Here is a 24,036-nt window from a genome sequence, read left to right as displayed (position 1 = left end):
CTTTGAAAGTAAATTGTCTCTTTATCATTATGCAAGACTTGGTGATAAAATATTTATATGAGCAATAGGCACTAAGACTTTTATCAACACAAGATGTTTGTGGAAGACATGCAAACATGTTGCGAAATCCACTGCTTTGAATAGATGGCACAAAAGGCTTGAAACAATATTTTTATGCAAACCAATTTGGTCCCAATTGCGTTACTGACCGATTCTCGTCATATTCGTTTATCCAACTTATTATGTAGAACGGGTGACAAATCGTACACACATATCTGTATGTTTTTTATTGTTGTTGTACGTACTGTACATATGTACATTGACTAACGAATGTATCATATTCAATGCAAAAGTTAACGTTGTTACGAAATGTATACCAACTTTCAAAATTACCAAATTACCAAACAAGTGGACAGATCTGTAAAAAACAATTATTGGATTAATGATATATACTGAAGACGATAGTGTTAAAAAACTGGTCCTTAAATTGGTTATTGGCACTTATTTTATTATATGATATTCAATTGAAAGTTGAATCTTCAGCAATTCAATACACTGGCAGTAATTTAAAAGATGGCGCATTTATATTAAATTGTCGTAAACCATTCACTATGTACGCACATATCTATGTATACTAATTAAGCTGATGACTCTGATAATGATCAACAGGAAAAACGGAGAACGACACGATTCTAGATGGAATTGAGATGGAGGTATGACAATCTTCTGGTTATTCTGAATACTTACATATGTATACATGCTTATCGTGAATTTGCGAATTTATTTGCAGAAACATCTTTACGATGATCTGATTGTGGCGAGTTTCGTGGACTCTTATGATAACCTGACGCTGAAGACTATGGCATCGTTGGAGTGGATTGACAATTACTGCAATCAGTCAGAGTACATTCTTAAGACTGATGACGACATGTTTATCAATGTGCCAAATTTGCTCAGCTTCATAGACAAAACTGAGGTACGTTATACTTATGAATAAAAGTATTTGCATATGATTTGCATATTTCTCAATGGTTTTTCGGTTCAACTTCTTATTCAACCATTTTTTTAAAGCTCCAACTTTTGTACAAATACCAATTAAAATCGTGTTTCCTTGATGTCGTAAAAGTCATCATCAGAGTAGTCGTATTATTCCTTTAGTAAACTTAGACGAAAGCTACCATACGATTTAGATTCTGGGGAGCAAACTGGGGAAAACAAGGCAAGAAGGTGAAAAGCCATAAATCTTGTGAATAAGTCCAACGAGGAAATTAGCTTTTGTCCTCTCCCATTCAGCGAGATTTCCTCCTAAAGCTCCGGAAATGTGTGAAGAAAAGAAAGCTACGTTCTTGAGCGAAATGAGCTGAGCGTGGTGGTGATTGTGTTTACAGGGGGATGACAGAAAGCAGCCCAAGTTGTATGGACGACTGGCACGGAAATGGAAACCAGTAAGGAATAAGAAATCCAAGTACTACATCTCATTCCAACAGTACCGCAAGGTATAAATTTATTTTATTATTGACCAGTCAAATGGATGAACTATTAATCCTTTTAAAAATAACAATATGCAATGTCTCTTTCATTCTATGTTCATTCCATCGTTGGGAAAACAGACTGTCTATCCTGATTTTACCACAGGTAAATATTTCTCACGATATTTTTCTTTTCATGTTAACGTTGATATTGCTTATTAGTCGGAGACTAATATAAAAAGGAAACCTAATTTGAGTAAAAACTTTATTCACCCACAGGACCTGCTTACCTATTCAGCACGCGTCTGGTTCGACCCCTTCTTGAGAAAGGTGAGTAAATGAAACTACCGAATGTTGAGATTACCCAACGTGTTTTCAAGATTAGCTAATACCACAGAGTGAGATTCCTTTTCGTATCGGCCAAGAAGCTTTCACCAAACTATTTAATTGATTAATCCTATTACAACTATTATGATAACTTTGTTCATGCTTTCTCAATTGCCTAGTCTTACTGACGGTTCATTCAACAATGGAGTAGCAAAAATGGCAGCTTTTAGAAACTAAAAACCAAAAGAGCTCTTTTTTAATGAGCTTACTGTGAGAAATGTGAAAAAATGTGTGCCTATTTAAACAAATCAGTGTATAAATGGTTATACATATGCACATATTCCAAATAACCATAAACAAGGTCATTATTTGGAAATTGAGAGATCAACAAAGAGGGCAACGTGTTAATTGAGTGTCTTCTTGTAATCTAGAAGGGTCACCATCACCAATCACAATGGCATTATTTAATGTTTTTGATTGTTCTTCTGTACATAAGTAGTTTCTGTTTTCCTCTCGCTTTCTTCTCTCCCAATGATCCTGTCGTCGTGCATTTCCACATCCATGACGAATATGATGAAAGTATGTATTCTCATGTGAATGAGTGAATGCAACTTTGAGCTTTGAGAACATATTATCTAAATCGATTTAGCAACTTTTCCCCATATACAGTAGAAAACTACTACGTGGAAATGCATGTATGTATGTGCATTGCATAGTCGCACTTACACAGTTATTATTGCATATCCTTGCCTGTGAAAGAAAACCTTGTCACAAGGCTGCCTTTAGATTTTCTTATGCTGATATCTCTCCCCTCCTCTCACCAACCAACCAGCCATTTTCATGAGGTATTAATCGTATTGATTTCCTATGAGCTACTTGCTCTCCAATTCATTCTCACTCAGCCTTTCATTTCACTTTTTCTTTTCCTCGCCGTCCGAGGAGTCATTACTCACTCACTCCTTTTTCTTCCTCCTCCATAAAAGTCCCCATCTCCAACCCACCAACAACAGCCCAACTAATTCTCCGCTCCCTTCGAGAAGAGAAAGCCATGGAGAAAGTCGGAGAGTTTGTGTGTCGGCTGCTCTAGCTCCCTTCAGTTCAGGAAAGTGATCTGCTGATTGATGAAGAAAACAATGACACGACCAATACGATGAAAATGAAACGGACTTTCACTATTTATTTCTTCTTTCTTTATTTCTTTCACTTCAGGGATACAAATCCAAGCTCCAGGTTGGGCGAGAGGTTAAAACTGATGATTCATTTGTAGAAATTTTCGTCTTGAGGAGAGGTTAGCCACCCCCTCAAGTCTCAAGGGAAAGGGGAACCCCACTCCTTATCCTGCTCCATGACTAGATTAGTTGCATACATGACCACGCACGGGGGAGGGACGACTTAGGATTAGCGGTGGGGCCCTTTAGGAATAGGGGTAGCAGGGTAGTCACCTGAAGACTAACTATATGCTCATCCTTATGGTACCGACCGCACCAGGTTTTAGCTTCAAGTCTTTTGGTCTATGCCCTTTATCTTCACACTCCTCCCGTAAGGAATTATTTTATAAAAATACATGATATGCATGATTTGTTCAATTACAGGAATGACGAAAACTTACTTGAAACTCGAGGATGTTTACACAACCGGGATATTAGCTCAGGAGCTCAAGATAAAGAGGGTGAGTCGCATCTTAAAACATACAAATAAAAGCATATATACATATATTATCCTGAGCTCCAGAAATAAATTGAGTACTATGATTGCAATTTTCAGGTGAACATTCCAGAGTTTGCAAATAAGAAGGTACAGTAACATTTATTCGTAATAATAATGGGTTTAAATCGATTGAGAATTCAAAATTAATGAATGCATGCATGTTATTTTAGGTCAATTTTCACAAAACAGGCTTCTGCGCCTTAACCAGGCTCATCAGCATGCACATGGTATGCAATTATGATTTATTTGGCCAATCCATCAGGAACTTATGCATTAATGTAAAATGTTACACTCGCAGGTGGCGTACCATGAACAATTTGAACTTTGGAAAAAAATCTTAGATGGTAGAACCAAGTGTAAAATAATTTACACGAATGCAAAATCCAAGGCTGATCCTAATGCAAAAAATAGTCATAATCAACCACCAGCAGCCGTGCCTCCACAGCCTGGCGGCGGCTCGTCGTCATCAGCCGTCACCGTGACCAATAGTTCCAGTTCCAGTAGTTCGAGCAGTAGCAGTTCTGCTGCTGCTGGTACAACAAACAATAATACGAACAGTGATGGTGGCAGTAGTGGGATTGGGGTGAAGTAGCGTTCGAAAGTTACAAGTGTAAAGTGTTTCGTTCAAAAACTAAACTTTTTTTATACCTGAGCAGGGGAAGGAAGAGGACAAAGTGAGAAAGTGTAGGTGTTAAGTGACTTTTGTTACATTCCCAAGAGAATCGAGCTGACAATAAAAGTTTGATTCATTTTTTCTGTCGCAAACCTTAGTTCTACTACCCGACAAGAGAAAAGGGACGAAGGGAGAGAGTAAGTGATGATAAAAATGCTTAACCGTAATGGAGAACATGATGCGGGTTGACACAAGGCGGTGGTGGTGGATGAGATCCTCCTCCTGTGTATACACTTGAAACATCAAAGAAATCTACATTCCATACACACAGATTTCAAACATTTTATCCAACTTCATTGAATAAATTGCCAAAACTTTGGGAACGCTGGAAATGTAGTTTCGGCAAGAACTCATCTAAAGTTTTTGAGAATGGCGAAGACACCAACTTTGTTCAATGCATTATTATCAAGAGTCTCCAGTGGAATGCACTTTCTTCATCCTGAATACAATACTACACAGTGTTTTCCCAGCCCCAATGTCCTTACATACTTGTCACCTGGAAAGCAACCGAGCTGGGTATCGAGGTTCAGAAGAAAGGAGGAAAGTGCTTGAAAGTGGGGAGGATAGAAATAAAAGAATACTTTCACATTTCATCCCCAATCGAAACCCATCGGATCATGCAACTTTGCGACGACAATAATGATCCAGTCTAATATTCTGCCATATTTCATCATGTAGAGACTAAGCATTTCCTCTCCTTTGGTAATAATATGTAACAATATACATAATTGGGCAAGTTATGTAAAATTATAATCACTTTGTTATCAATATTACATATACACAAGTCTGATTTTGTTTACATCACAAAAATTATTCATTTAACGCTCTCTTACATTTGACTGATTATTATTCGCAATCTTCCTCTCATGCAAAATTCTCTTGTAGGCTTATTTTTATTAATTTACAAAACCGAGTAAATAAAAGGGACAAGAAGTGTGACATTCAGTAATGTAAGTTTAAGAAAGGCCAGTTTAAACAAAAGCTGGTGAAATAATAAGGTTCATACTGCTATGAATAACCTTCACATAGTGGTAGCTAAATATTGGGCTATTTCACGATTTATGTATGTATATTAGAAATGTTCACCATGTTGCTCAATTTACTAGCACTTGTAGTAAGAGCTATGAATAGACAATACATTTAGAGTTTTAGGTGAGAAAACTGACACGAGGAGAAAAATGCTTGTCACATATCTAAAAGTAGATTACACATACGATTGAAATTTTGTTCCAAAAGAAGAAAGTGGCCTTATAATAAATAGTCGCGTGGAGACTGTGGTTTTCCCACACAGACTTTCTCCACACTCTTCCAATTAAGAAACCGTCCACACCACATCAAAAAAAAACACCAACAAAGGTGATTGTTAACGTTGTTGTTGGTGGTGGTGGTGTCTCCATATTTGTTTTGCAATCCAGTATTGCGAGAATAATCAAGAGGTGATACGTGTGTATTTATTACAAATAAATTAAGTGGATGGTAGGTATATTATTGTACCTTATGAAACCGGAGAGGATGGCATGAAAGTGTTTCATTTTATGGCTTGCTGCTCATCAAAGAGCGAATTTGTTACGTATAAAGTAGAAAAAGTAATAAAGAACCATCTCAACAAGATCTAAATCAAAATATTTTTAGAAACTTAATATTATTGTACATTACTACACTTATGTATATTTAGTACGAGACCGACTGTGTAAATAGCGTAGATGAGTATAGTATTATATACGATAGCATAAGTGCATACGATTAAATAGCTCTTTACTGTTTGCATAAAAATGATTATGTAGTCATATAGTTGCATATATTATATGATATCAAGTGTAAGTTGGTGCCATGAAAAATGACTAAATGTCACCAATAAGTAAATGCATAAACTAGTTATATTACACCAAACTGTTATTCGAATGAGAAGAATAAAGAAAGAAAAAGAACAATTTTAAATGATTTTTAAAATTTATTTTTCAGTTATAAATCTTAATTAATTTTACAACACAACAGGAAATAAGAATTTGTCCGAATAAGCGCATAATTATAATTTCTCCATTGGCTTTCATTATCTGGCGTAAACTAAATCAAGCCCTATAAATATGACAACTGTTAATTATCGACTTACTCAAAAACACTATTCGTCACGTACACGGTCATACATATGTATATCTATACACGCTAGCACATACATAGATAAATATTTAATCATATACTTAATTACATATTTTTTCAATGATAGACAACAAATAATTCATGTATGAAACACTGAATTTTACAATTACTGGGGAACATAATTGATATCGACATTAATGACACTGTTACTGACAACCTTCTATTACGAAAGCAGAATATTATTCATTGTAATCCATCGTCTTAATGAATTCTACAGCAGAGCAAAATTGCGTCCACCAATATTGATCTTCTCCAGTAATTTTTACTCCACAGAAACTGTTTACGTATTGGATGGTAGACAGTAACGCAGGTGGATTACACTAGATTAATCAGAAAATAAAAAAATTCTCATAATAATTAATCAGTGTATCTATGAACTAAAGTAGGTAGAAGGGTAGCTAGTAAAGTGAACTTATAGGTTGATTATTTATCTGACTTATCCCATTTTATAAATAGTTATAAATTGTTAAGCAATAGTTAGTTCAAGCTTTAAAATGCATGAAAAATTTTACCTTAATTACAACGAAAACCAACACAGGAATAAAATCGTCTGCTGCGACAACCCTTTCCGTCGATAGATTCATTATAAGTGCACACGTCCGAACCACACATCTTAACTTATCTGATGGAGTTTTATAAGCAGGCAACATTTGCAATTCTCGTTGTGCAGGGGGCCACGGACATTCACCAAGTCGCGATTTTGGAATTCTGAAAGTCAAATAGAGGTATACAAATAATTTTTGCGATACTTGACTGTCAAATGATTCTGAATTGACATAATGCTGACCTCAAATCTTTATGGCTTGGCCTTATGATCGCAGATAATCGTCGAATGTGCTCGTGTAAAACCCTAAATAATTTTTTTTAAAGAATCATTATTATCTATGCAAATCGAAATCAGCTATGTATAAGCACTTACACGTCCCTGTGTGTATCTGCGTCACCGTTGGGAAATAATGCGTGCGTGTATATTTTGGAAACTATTACTTGTTCCAACGCATTTTCCATTCTACCAAGTTGCCACTCGGTAAGTTCTGTAATTAAGCAGTCCATTTTAAATTTAAATTTACTACTGACTAATTTTTTTCGCTACCTTTCTGTCCAATAAATAAATCCAAAAGCGTACACAGAAAGGTCTCCAGAATCTCGATTTTTTCATCAGTCGCATTAGTTGATATAAATTCTTTTACAAACTCTTCAACTAAGTGAACTTGACTCGAGTCTTCAAGCCATATCCGAATAAACTCGTTGATGAAATAATGAGAGTATGTGTCACCCTCATGTTTTGATTTGACAGTAGCTCTTTCGAGAAACTGTATAGTTGATAAAAGACCCTGCTTTGCTCTCATGAGGTAAGATACATAATCACTGCGACGTCTGTAGTCATCTCGCATCAATCTCAGCACTTTTCGACAGCTGAAATTTAATTAAAATTTCTGGTAAAATTACGCAGGTATGATTATTTAAAGAATTAAAATATTCTCACCCATCGCTTCCTAACTGTTTTACAGTTCTCATCGCCTCCTATAAACGGTATTTTCGAATTATTAATCCCTCTATTAGTACAGTTCATGTCACGCCAAACAGCACATGGCATTTTTGGTAATTCGTATAAAACGTTAATAAGGGGACTCAGATAGTGTAACTCAAGCTAGTATCAGTAGTACCACAGTAGTTCAATGATTGAAGTAGGTTGGATATAGATATTAAGATTTTTAGGAATGCAACTAAATAAATAAGTGAGACCCACGTCGTCAACGCTTTTCATAAAAATCACACTTTTCCCTTCATGTTTCGCTTTTTGTCACGGTGTTAAAATTATTGCTTTATAGGTTTTAATTGTCAAGTTGTCAAACATTAATAAATAATACCACTCGCCTGTAAGTGTGCCGCAGTAACTAGATAAGAATTATTTAAACAAGTTAAAGTTTGTCCGATAATTTTATTTTTTTAGTTTTATGAGTCGTCTCTTACCTTGATCCCCCCGTGAAATTGCGGTTGCCATTTCTACCCTCAGTAAATTGACCATAGCCGTGTCAATGGATGTGGTATCAGCAGTCTAGAATGTGTAAAAAAAAATGACATATAACCTTTGCCAATACCCCAATAATATATCAATTAATTTATATGACTGTACGACATACTTGAGAAACCTGAAGATCGCAGTTGCTCAAAACATTTCTAAGTTTTTTTCGAGCATCAACAATTAAATCTGAACGACTAATTTTTAAAGAATCCTTCCGAGCGACGGATGTGGTTGATCCAGATGGTTGCTTTGCTGTATTATTATTTGATATGGAATCGCGATTCGCAGATAATGGACTGTCGTTATTGCTATCAGTGAGGCTAGGCTTCCTACGATACTTTGCCAAGATTTCATCAGAAGATTCATTGAGAGCTATTAACAAAGTTACAATTTACAATTGCAATGATACAAATTATTAATGTACAATAAATAAAGCAGGACGTACGATGATTTTGATATGGGGAACCAACATCTTCTGAAAAGCTTTTTCTCAATTTTGGAACTTGTAGTGATGGATTGGATTCAGGCATACGTTCCCAATCCATGAACCTATCGTCTTGTCCTCTGCCTTTCCGACTTCTTCCACGAAATGGGTTCCGGAAGTTGCGAAAAAACCTTTTTGTTCTACCATTTTCATCGTCCCAATGTTCCTGATGGATCAAATTTGTTATTCACCATAATAATTTAGTAATACAAATAAAACTAAGGTATAGTCAATTACTCTATCTCCTCGTTCTGCGGTTTTGTCAAAACTGATAGTTTTTGGAATTGGACCAGTTCGACAGCTACTACCAGGCGTTTGCAATGAGTTGGACGATGCTCCTGACATACTTAACTGTGACGAGTTTGGAGCATCTGCAAATTAAATTTAAGTTCAGAATTACTCTTAGAACTTTGAAGGAGTAGTATGTATAAATATTGGGAATTGCCTGCAAGTAGTAGTGATTCGTTTTGTGGCGGAGTGTCCAGAATATTGGAATTTACAGGTATCGATAAATCAGGAGTATGAGCAGACCCAGGATGTCTTGCAGCAGCTTCATTGTTTCGAGCTTGCATATCATCAAACATGAGCAAATCTGGCTCCTGATCCGGCCGTCGATAAGGCCCTCCTCCAGAGACTATTTATAAGAATTTTAGAAATAAGAATTACATACACTCTATTGACCCAAAAATGTATACAAATATATTAGTCTACAAATTAATTGGTTAAACCCACCAGAACTTCTGAATGGAGTGTCAAATGACGCCATTCCGTCGAGTTCTGAACGACCAGTCTCGGATCGCGCGACACTGGCCGTGTCATCAGTATCAAAATCATTTAGTCTTTCAATATCGCTCGCAGCTACATCCGTAGACCAAGCCTAAATATAAATTGTGTTTAAATTTGTCCAGTTATTAGTCATAAGGCTATTTACACACTGTTTTTGTAACAAACCTCGGACATTGTGTCATTATTCAGTAGGTTAGAGTCTTGATTAACAACTGCTGCCAACTCAATCACTGGTGGGTTTGGGGGTGGAACTCGATGTCCAACATTTAACTGTCCCAATTGATTAAGTGTCTGTTGCGCCGTGTCACCACCCATTTCACTGTCACTCGCAAGGACATCCGTTGACCATGTGTCACTTACAAGAGATATGGTTTCGTCACCACCAAACATTTTTGGGATTCTGGAAAAAATTATATATCAGTATTAAATTACGCAAACTGCAAATAGTAGATGCATTGGTGCAGTAATTATTTCAATGAATTTCGTCGTCTTGTTGCAGGGGGAAGCGACCCGTTCATTAAATATCAACTAATTCGGCTTACCCTCTGATCTCAAATTTACAAAATTTGTCTTCAATTTCTGATCGTGCTTGTTTTGATGGATTTGGACGAGGACCATTTATACTTAAATTATTCAAATTGGGAGGATTATTGTTCTGTTGCAATGGTGGTTCACCGGGAGGTTCATCCATAATAATGTCATTGTCATCATCTAGAGCCTCATTATTATTTGCATTAACATCTTCTTGTTCTGCTTGTGACAGTGGTGTATTTCTTCCAGAAACATTCGGAGTACCCCGTCCGCTGACATTTGCTGCAATATACATAAAAATATGTATTTATAACATATGCATAGGGCAGTGTAGGATTTATGGTTAATTATTGAAGTATGCTTACCCGACAACATGTCAGACAAATTATCATTTTGATCTTCGAGTTCAATCGAAGATGAAACGCTGTGAGTTGATGCAGCTTCAGACACAGCTTCCACCTCCAAATTGTCACTTGCACCTGAAATAATTTCATGCATGCAAAATAAAGTTAGTCGTGAGAATTAACATCCTATCATGTAATAACCAAGTGCAATAAATAACTAACCGATGGATCCTTCATCGTGAGACAATGAGAAGCGTGTGCGCTTTTCTCCAATGCTACTGCGGTCATCTCTTTCTTCTGCATCTGGGTCCTCAAGGCTGGGAAGAGAGTCAACGTCTGGCCCTCCGTTTAAAAGTTTGCTTTTCGAAGATGAAATGACCTCCGATTCGGGTAGCATTCCCAACCACTCCCATGATGCTTGAGTAAGAGGAAATACAACTACAGAAACGGGGGTCTCATTCCCAGATTCCGTATTGATTCCAGTTCCATTGATAGGTTTAGCATCTAAATTAATTTTAAAAAACACCATTACATATACTTCGGGGATGAATTACACAAGTGGATGCGGAAAAAACAATTAATGAATTACCTCGTCGATTCAGAAGCACTTTCTTTGAACTTGCCAATAAATTAGCTGCTGCATGTGATGGGCTCATGGTCGCAATTGAGCTTAGACTACTTACTGGCGAGATGTTGGACTTTGTTTCAAGACTGGCAGCTTTTGAAAGGTTAAACATTGACACTTGACTATCGTATACTGTTGATGTGAGCTTGACCATATTTGGCCATATGTCAACATCCGTTAGCTTCCCGTTTTGTTCAAGAAGAATAAGACATTCTTTTAACCAGGTAAATAGAGGATGCAAAAGGTTTTCTGGAATTAATACAGTTCTTCGTGTCAAAGAAGATACTACTCCAGTTTGTTCCGATGGCAAGCCATCAATGCTGAGCACATGTTCCAAAACTGAACTAAGAGATTCCTACAATTCATTATATTTAGATGATTAACTGTAAAAGTTCCCATATCTGTTTGAAAAAATTATGACATACGGGGTCAAAATATGAAATATACTCTGCCAGTCTAGGATCAGTTCCTTCAAACGGGTGCAACGCTAATGCTTGCAAAATTGTAGCAACCTGCCGGGAGTAAAGGCAGGATAACTTTATAATATCTAATATCATCAACATAGACATTTTGATTATCAATTATCCTCAAAAAATATTTTCCTACCTGAGAAAGTGTATGACGGGCATGCGTTCCTACTGGAGTGTCTAAATTTTAAAATATATTTTCATATAATTCAATAATAATTACATAAAAGTAATGTTGCATGAGGATGAGGGTTTAACATTTAAGCAATAAAAACTCAATCGAGAAATACAATTACCAGTAACGCCAAATGGCTCAGGATTTGTCACAGCAGGACAAATAAATAATGCCCTACAAAAGATAGGACATTTATATATATTATAATTGATCAAAAAACAAGAATTAACCAACATTTTGCACTATACGTTAGTTTCGGGGCAGAGTTGAGTAACTGTTCATTACTTACCAAATTAGATCATTGCAAATTTTGCTAACTTCTTTATCCGGGAATGCGCCACTTAATTGAGTGTGAACAGATTTTATCAGCCATGCTAAACCTAGAACGAAACAAAATTATTCATAAAACTATAAATCGTACACCACAATGCATTGTGGTGTGACCATTGCAATGGTCACATTACCTGTTGGAAATGCGTGAATGTTGTCTAAAATGCTTTCCACAAACAATTTAGTTAGCTTTGCCATTTTCTCAGTACGATCTAAAGACGCAATGTCTCTGTTGGTAGCATCACCATTTCTCAACATTGGCATATCGTCACGATCCCGATCAGTTGGCAGTACGTTTCCCAAACAAAGCAATTCAGACGATGAAAGAAACTGTGTAACTGGGTGATGAAGCGCACCCACGAGGAATAAACGGGACGAGGGAATGGTTTCAGAAATTAACTTGTAAAGTGTACTAAAAGCACTGGAACCTTGCCGTAGAACTCGACGGGGGCTATCAACTCCAACCAACTGCAACGATACATAATTAAAATTTCACGACGGAGAAGGACAAAAAACGAATGGTTAACAAATGATGCTTTCTCACTTGAAGTCCAGCTAATGAGCTAAGAAGTTTGAGTAGGAGATTGCTATCATCAAAAAGTGGCGCTCCAATACCGCCTACAATAACATTACAGAAATTTTGCAACAAAGGATTTCAAAACGAAAGAGTCAATAATTTATCTGTGATTTTTACCATAAAGGTTTAAAACTGCCTGGAGGATATCTCCCATGTCAATGTTTGGAATTCCTGGGGGGCGTACAAGGTGACATTTTTCTTTTTCATGAGTACTGATGCAGAGTGCCACAATCTCTGGGTTATTTCGTAGTAAGGAGATCAAATCTATATACGATTGCAAAGAACGAGCAGGAATATGCTTCTGAGCTTGAATTAGTTCCAAATTTTCAGAAGCATCGCCATTTCCATCCGACGGAGATAGAAAAGGAGAAGAAAAAATAGATGACAACGGTCCTTTAGCAAGATCTTCCAGTGACAATCGATTCTGACCAGTTAACCAGGTTTGATGAAGCAGTCCCGTTGATAACACTTGAACCTTCAAAGCAAATATTTGTAAATGCAATAATTAAATATGTACGTGCTCAAAGTAAAAGTAGTAAAAAATGTACTCACTTTCCTATTTAATCCTTCAATTTCTTTCCTTTCATTCGCAACAAATAATTTTTCTTGCTTTAATCGACGAGAAAGGTCTACAAGATCCAGTGTATTGGATGGCATTTTCACTTCGCTGGGTTGCATCGAGTTTTTTAACCCAATAAGGAATTAAATTACTGCACTTATTTAGTCGACCTATATGCACACACAAGAACAAACATTCATATTATAGTTAAATTAAATCACAAAAAAATATAATCGACACAATGAATGTTAAAAGAATAATGTTGATGGTAAATATCTAGACTTTTGTATGTCCTCGAATATCATATTAATAAAACAACAAAAACTTGCTTCATTTAAAAACCCTATATAAATATTTTAATAAGTACCTTACTTAATTGCCTTGAATGTTCTGCACTGACACACCACTCACGCTAATAAATTTCTTAATTGCTGTTGTCGAGTCGAGCTGAATGTCAAATGGGAACATGAATCAGATAATCTGAATTCCCAAGTGCACTACACGTGAAAGTGAGATGCCACAGCGCAAAATTTTTAGTTGACCTATTTGTATATTTGATAAATATTTAACTACCAATTGTTGGGACTCTAGTTGGGAGAAGTTGGGAGGATTAAGAATGAGTAAATCTAGCACAGAACTTGGACAGATTTCCCTTCCTAAATGCAGCAGAGCAGCAATTACAAATTAAATGTGTCTTTGAATAAACTCCCTTCTGCTTCAACTCTCCTCTCAATAATAACAATCGAGTGCTATCTAATCAGCAGAGAGAGATTGTTGTTGTGCTGCTGCTGCGATTCTCACCCATCCGCGCACCCTTCTCCCTGGGGCAACAACGGACGTCGCAGCTCTGAACTTTCTCCCCTCTCACTTTCTCCACCTTACTTTCAACCTCAATTGCTCGTAGGGAGGCATCAATTCTAGAATGGCACTTGCAGGGACGATAATCGCAATCAGAGGACTACACCAGACGACGGACGACATTAAATATCCATACTATTAGTATGTATGTAGAGATTAATGTGAAGACTTTCACCCGAATATTTGTCGATCTTTGAGTTTATTCTGAATGTTTGGATTAATTTTTGGATGACATAATTGAACGCAACAATATTAGTAATTGTCAGGCATCTCGTCGTCATCATCGTCTAAACTCTCATCATAGTTGAAATTAGTGAAAGTTGAAAGATCCTCCTGGAACTTGTCCTCCTTTTCCTGATCAGCTTCATCTTCATCTTCTTGGTCTTCATCTTCTTCTTCCTCCTCCTCCTCGTCGTGATCCTCCTCATCACCGTCAGCTATTTTCGATGTATTACTCTTTTCCAAAACTTCCTTGTTCTTATTGTGTTCCTCGTCCTTAATCTTGTGAGCAGAGTGGCCTGTGCTGTACAGATGTGGGTCGAGATGTGCTAAACAACAATCCGAATTATGATCGTGTTTCAAGTTAACAATGACACAATTGTCGTCAATTATGTATATTAGGATGGTCAAACCAGAAGAAAACTGTTCATGAGCATCTAGTCGAATTCTGTTCCGGAGACCGTGAATCGATTTTCTTGTCGCGTGATCGAAAGCCCGTGCTACGTGTACGCACAGGGGATCCAGTTCCCCATCCCCACCGAATTGAAAATCAGTAATTTTGCAAGAAAAAATTACAGCATCCATATACCAAACATGTACACGGTTCACGTAGTCCGTGTTTGGAATCATTTTCACTTTGGCTCCCATTTTTTGCAGAACTTCTGTAAAAAAATGTCATGCACTTATTTTAACTATACTGAATTTTTTGTTTTAATGAAAAATAAAGATCCACAAACTTTGCAAGCCTTGCAGACGCTCAACTCGAAAGTCGCAGACGCCATGAAATGTGTATGGTCCATACTGTACTAGGACCCCTCTCGGAACTTTAAAATGCGTAGCATATATGTGGATTATGGCTCCGTGATGGCTATTAAATATAATGAATAATTATTTACTCATGAAGAATATATCCGATTCGTTGGAATGATGCGAATGATGGTGCTCGTGATGCGAGTGCCGATCGTGAGAATGGTCATGATGATGATGGTGGTGGTGTTCATGACCATGGCTTTGGCGTTGCGGGTCATGATGGTAGTCTGCACTACTGTGACGCCGACTGTGCCTTCGTCCGTGGAAGTGGGAGTGGTGGTGGTCATGATGGTCATGATCAGTTGTGCTGTTACCACGAATTTTAGAGTTCGACCGAGTCGAAAAATGGTTGTGAACGCTGTTACGACCAGTGGGGGACGTCGAGCTATGCCGGCTGTGTTCAGACTTTGACCCGTGAAAGTGTGACTTGGAGTTGTGGGGGCTGTAATCATTTTTGTACTCATGACCAAAAGCGTTTGAGAGGGTATTCGGGTCGTCGGGGGTTGAATTCCGTAAATTGATTGACATTATTCTACTTTGACAAAAAATACATATAGATAAAGACTTTGATTTCTGAACAAGTGCTTCACTCTTCGGATTACATAACATTACTTGATACTCCAAGATTATTTGACACCTTATCACTTAAGGGAGAAGCGCACGATTAACTGACATCGTTTCTATGGGGTGGTGCCCCATAGAATGATAAAGTGTCAAATAATATTGGGAGAAGCGTTACCTAGATACTTAATGTCAAGCAATCGTGCTATCACTCTTTAAGAGATCCAGGCGTTACCTAGACATTATAAAGTCAAGTAAATTAGCAGTTAGGAAGAAGCGTGACATCCCCCAATTGTCTCATTTAAGCCAAGGTAACCCACCCACATTAGGGGGTTAAACTCTAAACCAACAGTTTAGTATCATTTATTTTATGTTATTATTGTTGGACAAAAGATTGAAGGATGTAACTGTTTTACATAACAGCAGTATGACGACAAAAAATGTACTCGAGTTCTTTATGTATAAGGCATCTTTATTTCAAACTTTCGGGACCTTACTTGTGGACTTTTGCTTGAATTACAGACATATATTTACAGCATTAAGAATCACACGTAACATAATTTAGTATGACAGAATAAAATTTGATCGAAGAAAGTATTGACAAAATTTTGGCAGTTCGGAACTTCACTTGATGGTTAAATTGAACGAGATTCACTCATGTGTTTAGTTGTTCTAAGAAGTATTGATAAAGGGATTGAAAAATGGTGAAGATGTAATGAGAACTTTGTGCAGACTTGTGTACGAATGGACGATGAATAATAATCTTACTGATCTCAACATAGAAAAAGCGCATGCATGACAAAATGTTGATTCTTGAATTTGAACTGATTTGGGTTGAATCCAAAATCCACATTATTCTCGGTCTAATACTTGACAATGTCCTGGCATTTTATTCACCCGTCATCTGTTTATATTATTTTCATTATTATTAATTTTGCTCGTATTTTATGATTTGCATGAAATAAAAATATATAGTAAATGTATAAATATATAATACTCCCCATTTCCATAAATTCTGCAAAAAAAGATAAGCAACATTGAGATGAATATTTTGTTGATTTTGGCAATCTCTGCCAATAATCTGGATTGATTTTTATTTTATTGCGACATGTCTGCCAAATACATACACACTCTAATTCGTCTCGCTGGGACAAAGTAATGTTGTAATGGGGAGAAGGTTAGAGGCTCGAAATTCTTTCAACCTACTCTATCCGAAACCCTCGTAAACATTTTAGTGACAAATAAATCAGAGGTCCCTAATCAGCGTGGGTGTTCGACAGAGTGAGACAATTGCTCCCCATTGGTTCAAAATGGAACTTGAATGCATATTCACGATTAAAGATTAAATTATTTTGTAATATGATTTCCCACGGCCTTCAACATTTTGGCAGACGATGTGTGCAATTTTATAAAGTCTACAAAAGTACAGACGATGACAAAACTTGCTTACCATCAAAATCTACTGTTCCAGAGCCTAAATATAATAATTAAGAAAATGTTAAAAAACTACCAGTAATGGCATAAATCCGTCCGTACTTACCATCAGTATCAATTTCAGCAATAATACCGTCCAAGTCGTCTGGTCCGAGTTTGTCTAAAACCAAAAGTAAAGTTAGTTAATGCACAATGGTATGCACGCACATTTCATTCAATCGTATGCAAGCACAAGAAAATAAAATGTATGCGTCTAATATACACACAAAAAGTAGAGAACCGAGAAACATAGATCAGAAACTTTTGGCAAAGATTTGTTTCTCGACCTTCGGTCTTTAAATTTTGAAGTGAGCAAGTTACACGATTAAATTACTTATGTATGCATGCACAATTAATTAATTTTACACTCATTACGCAAAAAATATATAAATGAACAGCAAGGTTTTTCAGTTGAGGGTTGCCTGGTGGGAGTAATTTTATGCTAATTACCATCAAATTACTAATAGTAATAGTAATTCCATTAAATTCCACAGGCAACCCCAAGTGCAAAAACTTTGAATGAACTAGCAAATTCGTTAAAATTTGCTAGTAGGCATCATGCTCATATTCTTCGCGTCACCCGTGTGCAGAATCAACTAAAAAATCACACCACATTACTTACCATCTAAGGCTTTTAAAATTTCTCTTAATGTTCCCGTTGTGATGTATCCATTTCCTGTCAATATTTAGTTTATGGTTACTTTTCCTGCGTATGATACAAGTTATTTGGTAAACTTGCCTTCCCTATCGTACAAACGGAAGGCCTCTTTTAATTCTTGTTGCATAGCTTCATCATCCTCTTCCTGGAATTTTAATGAGCATAATTACATTAGTGCATGAACAATCTCTCAATGATTTCGTGCATGAGCTATCGGGAGGGAGGAGCAGGGTGGGGAGTTCCCTAAGTGAAAGCAAAACTATACAAAGCGCACATGGGGCAGCATGAGACGAGCGTCTGCCATGTGCAGTACTTTCCCCATGGGAGTGGCTGACGTGCTATGGGAGCAAAAAATTACTCACCTCCAGAAAATGTCCAGCAATCTCAGAAAAGGCATCAAAGTTCAATTTCCCAGTTTCTGTTGAGAAATTAAACATATTCTTGAGCATATACATGTGACTCATACTGTCAGCAGCTCAGAAGTTGTCCTTTTATGCTTGCCCTACAAATGCACGGTATATTTTTGTAAGTACATCCGTCAGCAACGATCAACCAGAACCAGCTACAGAGAATATTATTATTCCAACGTGCAAAGAAGTCCGTAATGTGGGAAGAATGGGGAATGTTATCTTCACACTTGGATGGATCGCTTGTTCTTTAGTTTAATATCTCAACACATATCCGAAGCTACCTGGCTGACAGCTGAAACTGACTAGTGTGACTATGAATATTGGGATTCAGGTCATTTTCAGATACAAGCGTCTGTGACATTGTGTTACATCTCAGACGACGAGTGGATGCATGGCGTAAAGTTTTTTGTGCTACAACCGTTGGCTAAATTCCAACGGCTTATGATGAATGGTTAATAATAAGGTATGATTCTGCAAGAGATCTGCAGCACGACTAAAATACTTGAGTGACAACTCTTGGCGCCTGGTCGTCCTATAGTTAAAACTTATTCGTATTTATTATTGTTCCTGTACTCATATATTTCGAGCCTCTTAAGCCGATTTCCTTTTAGGAGGAGAAGGATCGAGTAACACTAACACTACATTTTCATTTCCTTCGAAAAAAGTTGGATTGAAGAGGAATAACTTTCTACGTGTTTGGTCGGAGGTGCGTTCATATCATTATCTGGGGAAATCAAGGAAGGGCAAGGTTGCTGACGAGTCTTGAAGTGACTGAGACAACTGTGACTACTGTCTTTGATGCCCAGTCTCTCTCCCTCTCTCTCATCTCACGCTATGCGTTTAGATAAAATCAGGCGTCACTTTCACGATAATGATGCTCTTACAATTTCCGTGTGTGGCAGATTAGAGATGTTATCAAGGCTAATTTAACTTACTTTCTGGGTCGTGTCCCTCAATTAAAGCTTGTAATTCTTCATCCACAAAATTATGCCCAAGTGTATTTAGAATTGTTGGGATTTTAGAGGCATCTATAAAACCTGTTTTCCCCGTGTCGAACATCTGAAATGCCTTCAGGTACACTAAAAATATGAAAATAATTTGAGAGTGAAGACCATAATTCTAACTCAAGGGAGATGGTTTCGAGCAACATAAAAAACTCCATTGTTTCTACTTACTCGCTTCCTTCTCTGGATCAGCCTACAAATAAAAAAAAGAAAGTTGAGCAACAGTTCAGAGAAAATCAGTAATCTAACTTTGCCCCATTATGTATTTCGTGCACAAGTTCATGCAAGTTTCATGTATCACTTTCACTCTTCCACTTGTTACACGTTATGCTTCTATTTTTAAAAGGAGAAATTCTAATCTCAGAGAAATTCTGTGAGGAAAGGCGACTAATATTTTCAGCAATTCAAGTCTCCGTAAAAAAATAGCTAAAATATTTGTTTAACCTTCACTAGAAGACATAGTTCAAGGCTTACCATTGTTAAATGTGTTACTTAGATTAAGTGTCTGGTGAGAGAGATCCGAACAAATGGAAGAATGTGGTTTGGTTGAGTCCAGAACAATCCGAATCGGTGATCTTGCTGCAACAACTTTTTGCAAAAGAGCAAATCCAAGTATCTTGGATGAGAGCGTCGTCGTCAGCTCCAAAATATTATGTCGTCATTCCCATTCTCTTAACTTGGGAGTTAGTTAGTACAAGTTATTTGTCCACATCACATTAGGATAGGTATGTGTTTATGCATCCTTGTAGGTGGGCAGGACACGGAGGATTTTGTAGATATACGCGTATTCATGGCCCGTTCCGATATCCGCGCATCAACTCGTTCATATACATATTCTGCACAGTCTTCGTCGACTCATGAGAAGAACACTAGAAAAAAAACCCACATGTACAATGTTCTTTCACTGCGTGTGCAACAGAGTGAAAACTTGGGAACGGTGGGGAGGAGCCGAAACTTGGTTCAATTGTAATCACACATTTGTGTTGGGTGGGGTGATAGAGGCGGAAAATGGCAGCTTTTGAAGTTACCTTCAATTCAACCAGATAGGATTTTTTCTTGGTGTTCATGGTATGAAAAAGAAACACATTTCATTTCAGTTATTACTCACTATTGGTCCCGTCTAGCTAATCCTAAGTACGTATATCTGTAATAATATCTCTGAGCACCATGTTCAATAATTTTAGTCTGCACACCGTAAGTAAACATGCATGCGCATACATACAAATATGTATGTGGGGTAGGAATAAGACAGAAGATGTTTTCGCTTGTATCATCGGTGAGGAATGCGAGTATGAATGTGAGCAAGGAACGGGAGAGTCTCATCTTTTATTCTCCCACCACCATACTGACACTCTCATGGTCTCGCTTGACTTGCAAAAAATGAAGGATGCCAGTAAAGGTGTGAGTGTGACAGGTTTTAAAATATAATTATCACAACCAACTTAAACCATCCGGGTCTCCCAAGCAAGAAGTTCTCATTTGTTCGTCTGTATCTACCCTCGTCTTTTTTGGAGCTGTCTCATCTTCCACACTCGCCCTTCTTCATCTCTCCGAAGTACATCTTCTTCACTTTGCTGAGTGAATGGCTTTAATGAGTAAAGAAAATGGTTCAAATCTATTCTTAGGAGTTTGTTTTCTATCTGTTGGTCTCACTTTGTGACACTTTTTCATAACACGAATCTAATGTTTCACCCTACAAAGAAAGCATATGAGCTGCAACTGACAGCCTGGTGAAGGTGTTGCAAAAACGACGAGCCAGCAGGTCATTTAATTATTCGTATTATTTAGATATCCGAAATCTTTGTATTTTTCACTGATGAAGATGACAGTGCTTCATTGAAAGCTAGCAATTTCCAAAATGAAATCAAGTAATAATCTCGAATACCGCAGAAATGTCTGATCATAACATTTATTTGTAATTATGTTTGTGTACAGGAAATTCATAATTTATCAACAGTATCGACTGCAGTACACAGAGCTTCAGATCGAACTTCATGATACAAAGTTGTATGAAATCAACTTCAACAAACATGAAAACTCAATAACCATTTATCTCTCATTTTTAAACTGGCTTCGTGTTCACAGCATTAAATTGAATCTTGAATCTTGGGTTGGATGCCAATACGGATTGCCTGCGGACTCGGTGTACCCAATTTTTCTTCCAGCAAAGAAAATAACCAGCAGGGTTTGGGAAATAAGTGGATTTGATTCACTCAAGAATTTGTTGGTTTCAACAAATGACAAATTGCGGCGAATCCACTCCGACTATCTAACGAACCAGGAGTTTCTAAGAGAGCGGAATGGAGTGATTTATTTTTAAAGGTGATTTACCATCTGAAGTGTCGTCCGGAACGGGAAAGCAAATGGTTTCGGATTTTGTCCTACTACTTTAATGCCCAACAAATGTGACAAACATACAAACTTATCGTTAGATTTGATAAATTGACAGATTAATTTTGATTTTGATAATCCGCAGATCATTTATTAAAATTTTAGAAAAATTCTAGGACTATACATGTAAAACTATTTCGTCATGAACATGAATAAATATGTAGAAGTATAATCTACAATAAGCTTATTCCCACAGCATTCAAAGCATCTTGAGACCACTTTGGATAATTTTTACTTGGGTAGAGACCAAACATAAAATTACGCACAAATTCAACAAATGTTGCTTCTTTTATGCTTTCCCTGATCCTTTTCATTAAACGCATCTAAACCAAATTAGACAAATCACTGTAATAATTGGGCATACAAAAAACAGAAAATGAGGCTCACCTGGAATGTTATATTATGAACAGTTAGCAAATGACAAGCCATAGTTTCATGCGTTGCAATTGCATGTATGTACGCTTTCGTATAGGTTTTGCAAGTGGAGCACGGGCATTCCGGGTCAACAGGAGTAAAGTCATTTTTAAACTTTTGATGTTTTAAATTAACTTGGCCGGTGAAAGTCAATGCCGAACCAAATCTCTGTACAAATTAATTGTAATTTTATAGACTGAGAAATTTCTATCAATACTAGAGATAAAACAACTTACAGCAGTCCTTGTAGGGAAGACACAATCGTACATGTCGCATCCTAAAGCAGAACAGACAACTGCAATAGATACGAGCAATTACAGTAAATTGAAAAATGATAAAGCATCTCAAAGTCAGTATTTTCACATTGGTCATACCGAGATCCTCAGCAAATCCGACGCCCATTAAATACCGAGGTTTATGATTAGGAAGGATATCCGTAGAAATATGAACCATCTTCCAGAAATCATCTTTACTTTCACCTCCGCTGCAAAATATCATGTCATATAAATTGATTTATAATGAAAATGAAGAGTATTGTACATAATCATTAATAAGAATGTGCGCATATTTAATTTACCTTAATCCACCTAAAGAAAACCAGAATATACACAATTAATAAGGGTCAATTCATTCATTTTAATGTGATTTTGTATATAAGCGGAGGTTAAATAATAAAATAAAATAAGCAAAAAAATATGAGAAATTGTGTATTCCAAATAGAAATATTGTAAAACCAGTTGATATTGAACCTCTTGCCTATATACATATGTAGTTTGTCTGTTACCAATTGCGAAACCAGGAGTATCTCGCTTAATTAGTTCTTTGGCACAGGCTTTCCGTAATTCTGGATTTAATCCTCCTTGCACAATAGGAAATAAATTTTGCTTTTCTGGATTTTGATGAGCTGCGATGCAACGATCCAACCATCTTATTGTTCTGCAAAATCATGACTGTAAATAAAATTGATTAAGCCATTAAATATTATGAATGTAGTACATTTACAACTAACTACCTATGCATTGCTTCCTCGACTCTTGGACCCGTTGTTGTAGAAGAGACTACATCGTCCAGTTGCATAATTATATCAGCACCGAGGGTGTTTTGGATTTGAATTGAATGTTCTGGTGTCTGACAAAGAAAAATGGTAAAATAATTTATCATAAAACTTTAATCTCTTGATCGTTAATTTTTCTTAAATTCCGAAAACATGATGACTCACCATCATACATTCTGACCCGTCATATGGAGATTTAAATTTTACTCCATCTTCGGTAATTTCTGCCAACTCAAGGAGTGATACCATCTGAAATCCTCCGGAATCTGTAAGCAGTGATCGATTCCAATTCATGAAGTTGTGAAGCCCTCCAGCTTCCTTAATGAGTTCAATTCCCTAAAAAACCTTTAATAAATAAGTATTGCGGCATGTGTCACTACAGATTTATATAATTAATTATGTACATACCGGACGGTTTCCTAAATGATATGTATTTCCAAGCATAATGTGACAGCCCAGTTGTTCCAATTGTTCTGGAAGAAGTCCTTTTAGTGTTCCCTGTAATTAAAATAGTAATGAGATTAATCAAATCTAGAGGCCTTCAAATCATTGAAATGATGCAAACCTGTGTCCCCACGGGCATAAAAACCTACAAAATACAAAATAAATTTAACTCTGAACACAGCTATAATTATTATTCTCCCAATTAACTCACCGGCGTTTCAACTGTACCATGAGGAAGTGTCATTAAGCTCGTCCTTGCCTTTGTCACAGGACATTCAGCCAGTACTTTGAACTGCAAGGCAGGGGATGACTTTGCCATTCTCAAACCATGCAACATATAAATATTTAGAAGTCTATTATCTTCCTGGTGGATCAAAACGGAGTTTTTATTCCAAATTGCAACTTTCTCCAAAGAGAGCAAGTTGTTTGTTGACAAGGAGCACGAGGTGAAAGTGGAATGAGAGAGCTGAGCCGGCGGTGGTGGTGGTGGTTGCACATGGTGG

The 24,036-nt window shown here is 36.9% G+C and overlaps 5 protein-coding genes and 1 long non-coding RNA gene across 10 annotated transcripts in view; 2 read left to right on the top strand and 4 right to left on the bottom strand.

Annotated features, from left to right (window-relative positions):
• The window catches only part of LOC110845709 (beta-1,3-galactosyltransferase 1), a 31,757-nt gene extending 25,653 nt beyond the window's left edge, over window positions 1–6,104 (top strand). For both annotated transcript variants that reach the window (XM_022092185.2, XM_022092183.2), the window contains 9 exons: window positions 670–713; window positions 791–976; window positions 1,389–1,496; window positions 1,611–1,635; window positions 1,749–1,799; window positions 3,389–3,465; window positions 3,561–3,590; window positions 3,674–3,730; window positions 3,802–6,104. In XM_022092185.2, coding sequence (XP_021947877.1) covers window positions 670–713; window positions 791–976; window positions 1,389–1,496; window positions 1,611–1,635; window positions 1,749–1,799; window positions 3,389–3,465; window positions 3,561–3,590; window positions 3,674–3,730; window positions 3,802–4,095 — 872 coding nt within the window. In that variant the 3' untranslated portion in view covers window positions 4,096–6,104. The remainder of the gene's footprint in view (window positions 1–669; window positions 714–790; window positions 977–1,388; window positions 1,497–1,610; window positions 1,636–1,748; window positions 1,800–3,388; window positions 3,466–3,560; window positions 3,591–3,673; window positions 3,731–3,801) is intronic.
• A 10-nt stretch (window positions 6,105–6,114) lies between these two features.
• Window positions 6,115–14,031, bottom strand: LOC110845708 (receptor-mediated endocytosis protein 6 homolog). Of its 2 annotated transcripts, none has more exons than XM_022092182.2 (27): window positions 13,605–14,031; window positions 13,231–13,407; window positions 12,796–13,153; window positions 12,646–12,719; window positions 12,236–12,569; window positions 12,061–12,151; window positions 11,893–11,945; window positions 11,736–11,776; window positions 11,555–11,641; window positions 11,094–11,484; window positions 10,727–11,008; window positions 10,526–10,639; window positions 10,172–10,442; window positions 9,795–10,029; window positions 9,576–9,720; window positions 9,289–9,477; window positions 9,081–9,214; window positions 8,805–9,009; window positions 8,478–8,731; window positions 8,308–8,392; window positions 8,212–8,231; window positions 7,820–7,857; window positions 7,427–7,749; window positions 7,253–7,367; window positions 7,121–7,183; window positions 6,846–7,041; window positions 6,115–6,653 (listed from the first exon to the last, which is right to left on the bottom strand). In XM_022092182.2, exons 2-27 carry the CDS (start codon window positions 13,354–13,356, stop codon window positions 6,513–6,515), a joined length of 4,365 nt encoding a protein of 1,454 aa, XP_021947874.2. In that variant the 5' UTR covers window positions 13,357–13,407; window positions 13,605–14,031; the 3' UTR covers window positions 6,115–6,512. The 2 variants fall into 2 exon arrangements, with proteins under 2 accessions (XP_021947874.2, XP_035704919.1); XM_035849026.1 differs by having other exon boundaries at window positions 13,610–14,031.
• Window positions 14,032–14,320: 289 nt separating this feature from the next.
• Window positions 14,321–15,844, bottom strand: LOC118434787. Its single transcript, XM_035849031.1, has 4 exons — window positions 15,211–15,844; window positions 15,052–15,138; window positions 14,728–14,976; window positions 14,321–14,643 (listed from the first exon to the last, which is right to left on the bottom strand). Exons 1-4 carry the CDS (start codon window positions 15,731–15,733, stop codon window positions 14,348–14,350), a joined length of 1,155 nt encoding a protein of 384 aa, XP_035704924.1. The 5' UTR covers window positions 15,734–15,844; the 3' UTR covers window positions 14,321–14,347.
• A 292-nt stretch (window positions 15,845–16,136) lies between these two features.
• Window positions 16,137–19,863, bottom strand: LOC110845707 (troponin C). Of its 2 annotated transcripts, XR_002547544.2 has the most exons (11): window positions 19,705–19,863; window positions 19,402–19,423; window positions 19,162–19,305; window positions 18,179–18,234; window positions 17,898–17,961; window positions 17,781–17,834; window positions 17,226–17,279; window positions 17,136–17,159; window positions 16,687–16,700; window positions 16,454–16,589; window positions 16,137–16,357 (listed from the first exon to the last, which is right to left on the bottom strand). XR_002547544.2 is itself a non-coding variant. In XM_022092181.2 (10 exons), exons 1-10 carry the CDS (start codon window positions 19,705–19,707, stop codon window positions 16,575–16,577), a joined length of 450 nt encoding a protein of 149 aa, XP_021947873.1. In that variant the 5' UTR covers window positions 19,708–19,863; the 3' UTR covers window positions 16,137–16,574. The 2 variants fall into 2 exon arrangements, 1 of the variants encoding a protein (XP_021947873.1); XM_022092181.2 differs by having other exon boundaries at window positions 16,137–16,589.
• Window positions 19,864–20,085: 222 nt separating this feature from the next.
• On the top strand, window positions 20,086–21,471 carry LOC118434788. The gene is made up of 2 exons (XR_004834241.1): window positions 20,086–21,098; window positions 21,166–21,471. It is a non-coding gene; the product is annotated as an uncharacterized LOC118434788 (long non-coding RNA).
• Window positions 21,472–21,684: 213 nt separating this feature from the next.
• LOC110845705 (queuine tRNA-ribosyltransferase catalytic subunit 1) lies at window positions 21,685–24,004 on the bottom strand. Of its 2 annotated transcripts, none has more exons than XM_035849029.1 (11): window positions 23,745–24,004; window positions 23,655–23,678; window positions 23,498–23,587; window positions 23,255–23,425; window positions 23,048–23,163; window positions 22,820–22,971; window positions 22,613–22,622; window positions 22,410–22,519; window positions 22,272–22,330; window positions 22,009–22,203; window positions 21,685–21,944 (listed from the first exon to the last, which is right to left on the bottom strand). In XM_035849029.1, exons 1-11 carry the CDS (start codon window positions 23,868–23,870, stop codon window positions 21,795–21,797), a joined length of 1,203 nt encoding a protein of 400 aa, XP_035704922.1. In that variant the 5' UTR covers window positions 23,871–24,004; the 3' UTR covers window positions 21,685–21,794. The 2 variants fall into 2 exon arrangements, with proteins under 2 accessions (XP_035704922.1, XP_035704923.1); XM_035849030.1 differs by having other exon boundaries at window positions 22,272–22,312.
• Between the last annotated feature and the right edge of the window lie 32 nt (window positions 24,005–24,036).

Source organism: Folsomia candida, unplaced genomic scaffold, assembly GCF_002217175.1.
Source record: "Folsomia candida strain VU population unplaced genomic scaffold, ASM221717v1 Fcan01_Sc003, whole genome shotgun sequence".
NCBI lineage: Eukaryota > Metazoa > Arthropoda > Collembola > Entomobryomorpha > Isotomidae > Folsomia > Folsomia candida.
Note: the sequence above shows the minus strand (reverse complement) of the source record. Positions and strands in the feature narration are given on the sequence as shown.

Bases quoted from the DNA above. Each gene is read 5' to 3' on its own strand.
- LOC110845708 (XM_022092182.2), bottom strand. From the start codon at position 13,356: ATGCAACCCAGCGAAGTGAAAATGCCATCCAATACACTGGATCTTGTA. The intron at 10,640-10,726 runs GTTAGTTATTTA...AAATTATTTCAG, and splicing joins TCACGATGAAGGATCCATCG to GTGCAAGTGACAATTTGGAG. The intron at 10,443-10,525 runs GTAAGCATACTT...TGTATATTGCAG, and splicing joins TTTGTCTGACATGTTGTCGG to CAAATGTCAGCGGACGGGGT.
- LOC118434787 (XM_035849031.1), bottom strand. From the start codon at position 15,733: ATGTTATGTAATCCGAAGAGTGAAGCACTTGTTCAGAAATCAAAGTCT. The intron at 15,139-15,210 runs GTAAATAATTAT...CGCATTTTAAAG, and splicing joins ATCGGATATATTCTTCATGA to TTCCGAGAGGGGTCCTAGTA. The intron at 14,644-14,727 runs GTTTGACCATCC...ATTGTTGTTTAG, and splicing joins TCATGAACAGTTTTCTTCTG to CACATCTCGACCCACATCTG.
- LOC110845707 (XM_022092181.2), bottom strand. The intron at 18,235-19,161 runs GTAAGTTAAATT...ATTTCTCAACAG, and splicing joins TGAGGGACACGACCCAGAAA to AAACTGGGAAATTGAACTTT. The intron at 17,962-18,178 runs GTGAGTAATTTT...TTAAAATTCCAG, and splicing joins TTGCTGGACATTTTCTGGAG to GAAGAGGATGATGAAGCTAT.
- LOC110845705 (XM_035849029.1), bottom strand. From the start codon at position 23,870: ATGTTGCATGGTTTGAGAATGGCAAAGTCATCCCCTGCCTTGCAGTTC. The intron at 23,164-23,254 runs GTGAGTCATCAT...TTTCTTTGTCAG, and splicing joins ACGGGTCAGAATGTATGATG to ACACCAGAACATTCAATTCA. The intron at 22,972-23,047 runs GTAGTTAGTTGT...ATGATTTTGCAG, and splicing joins GTCGAGGAAGCAATGCATAG to AACAATAAGATGGTTGGATC.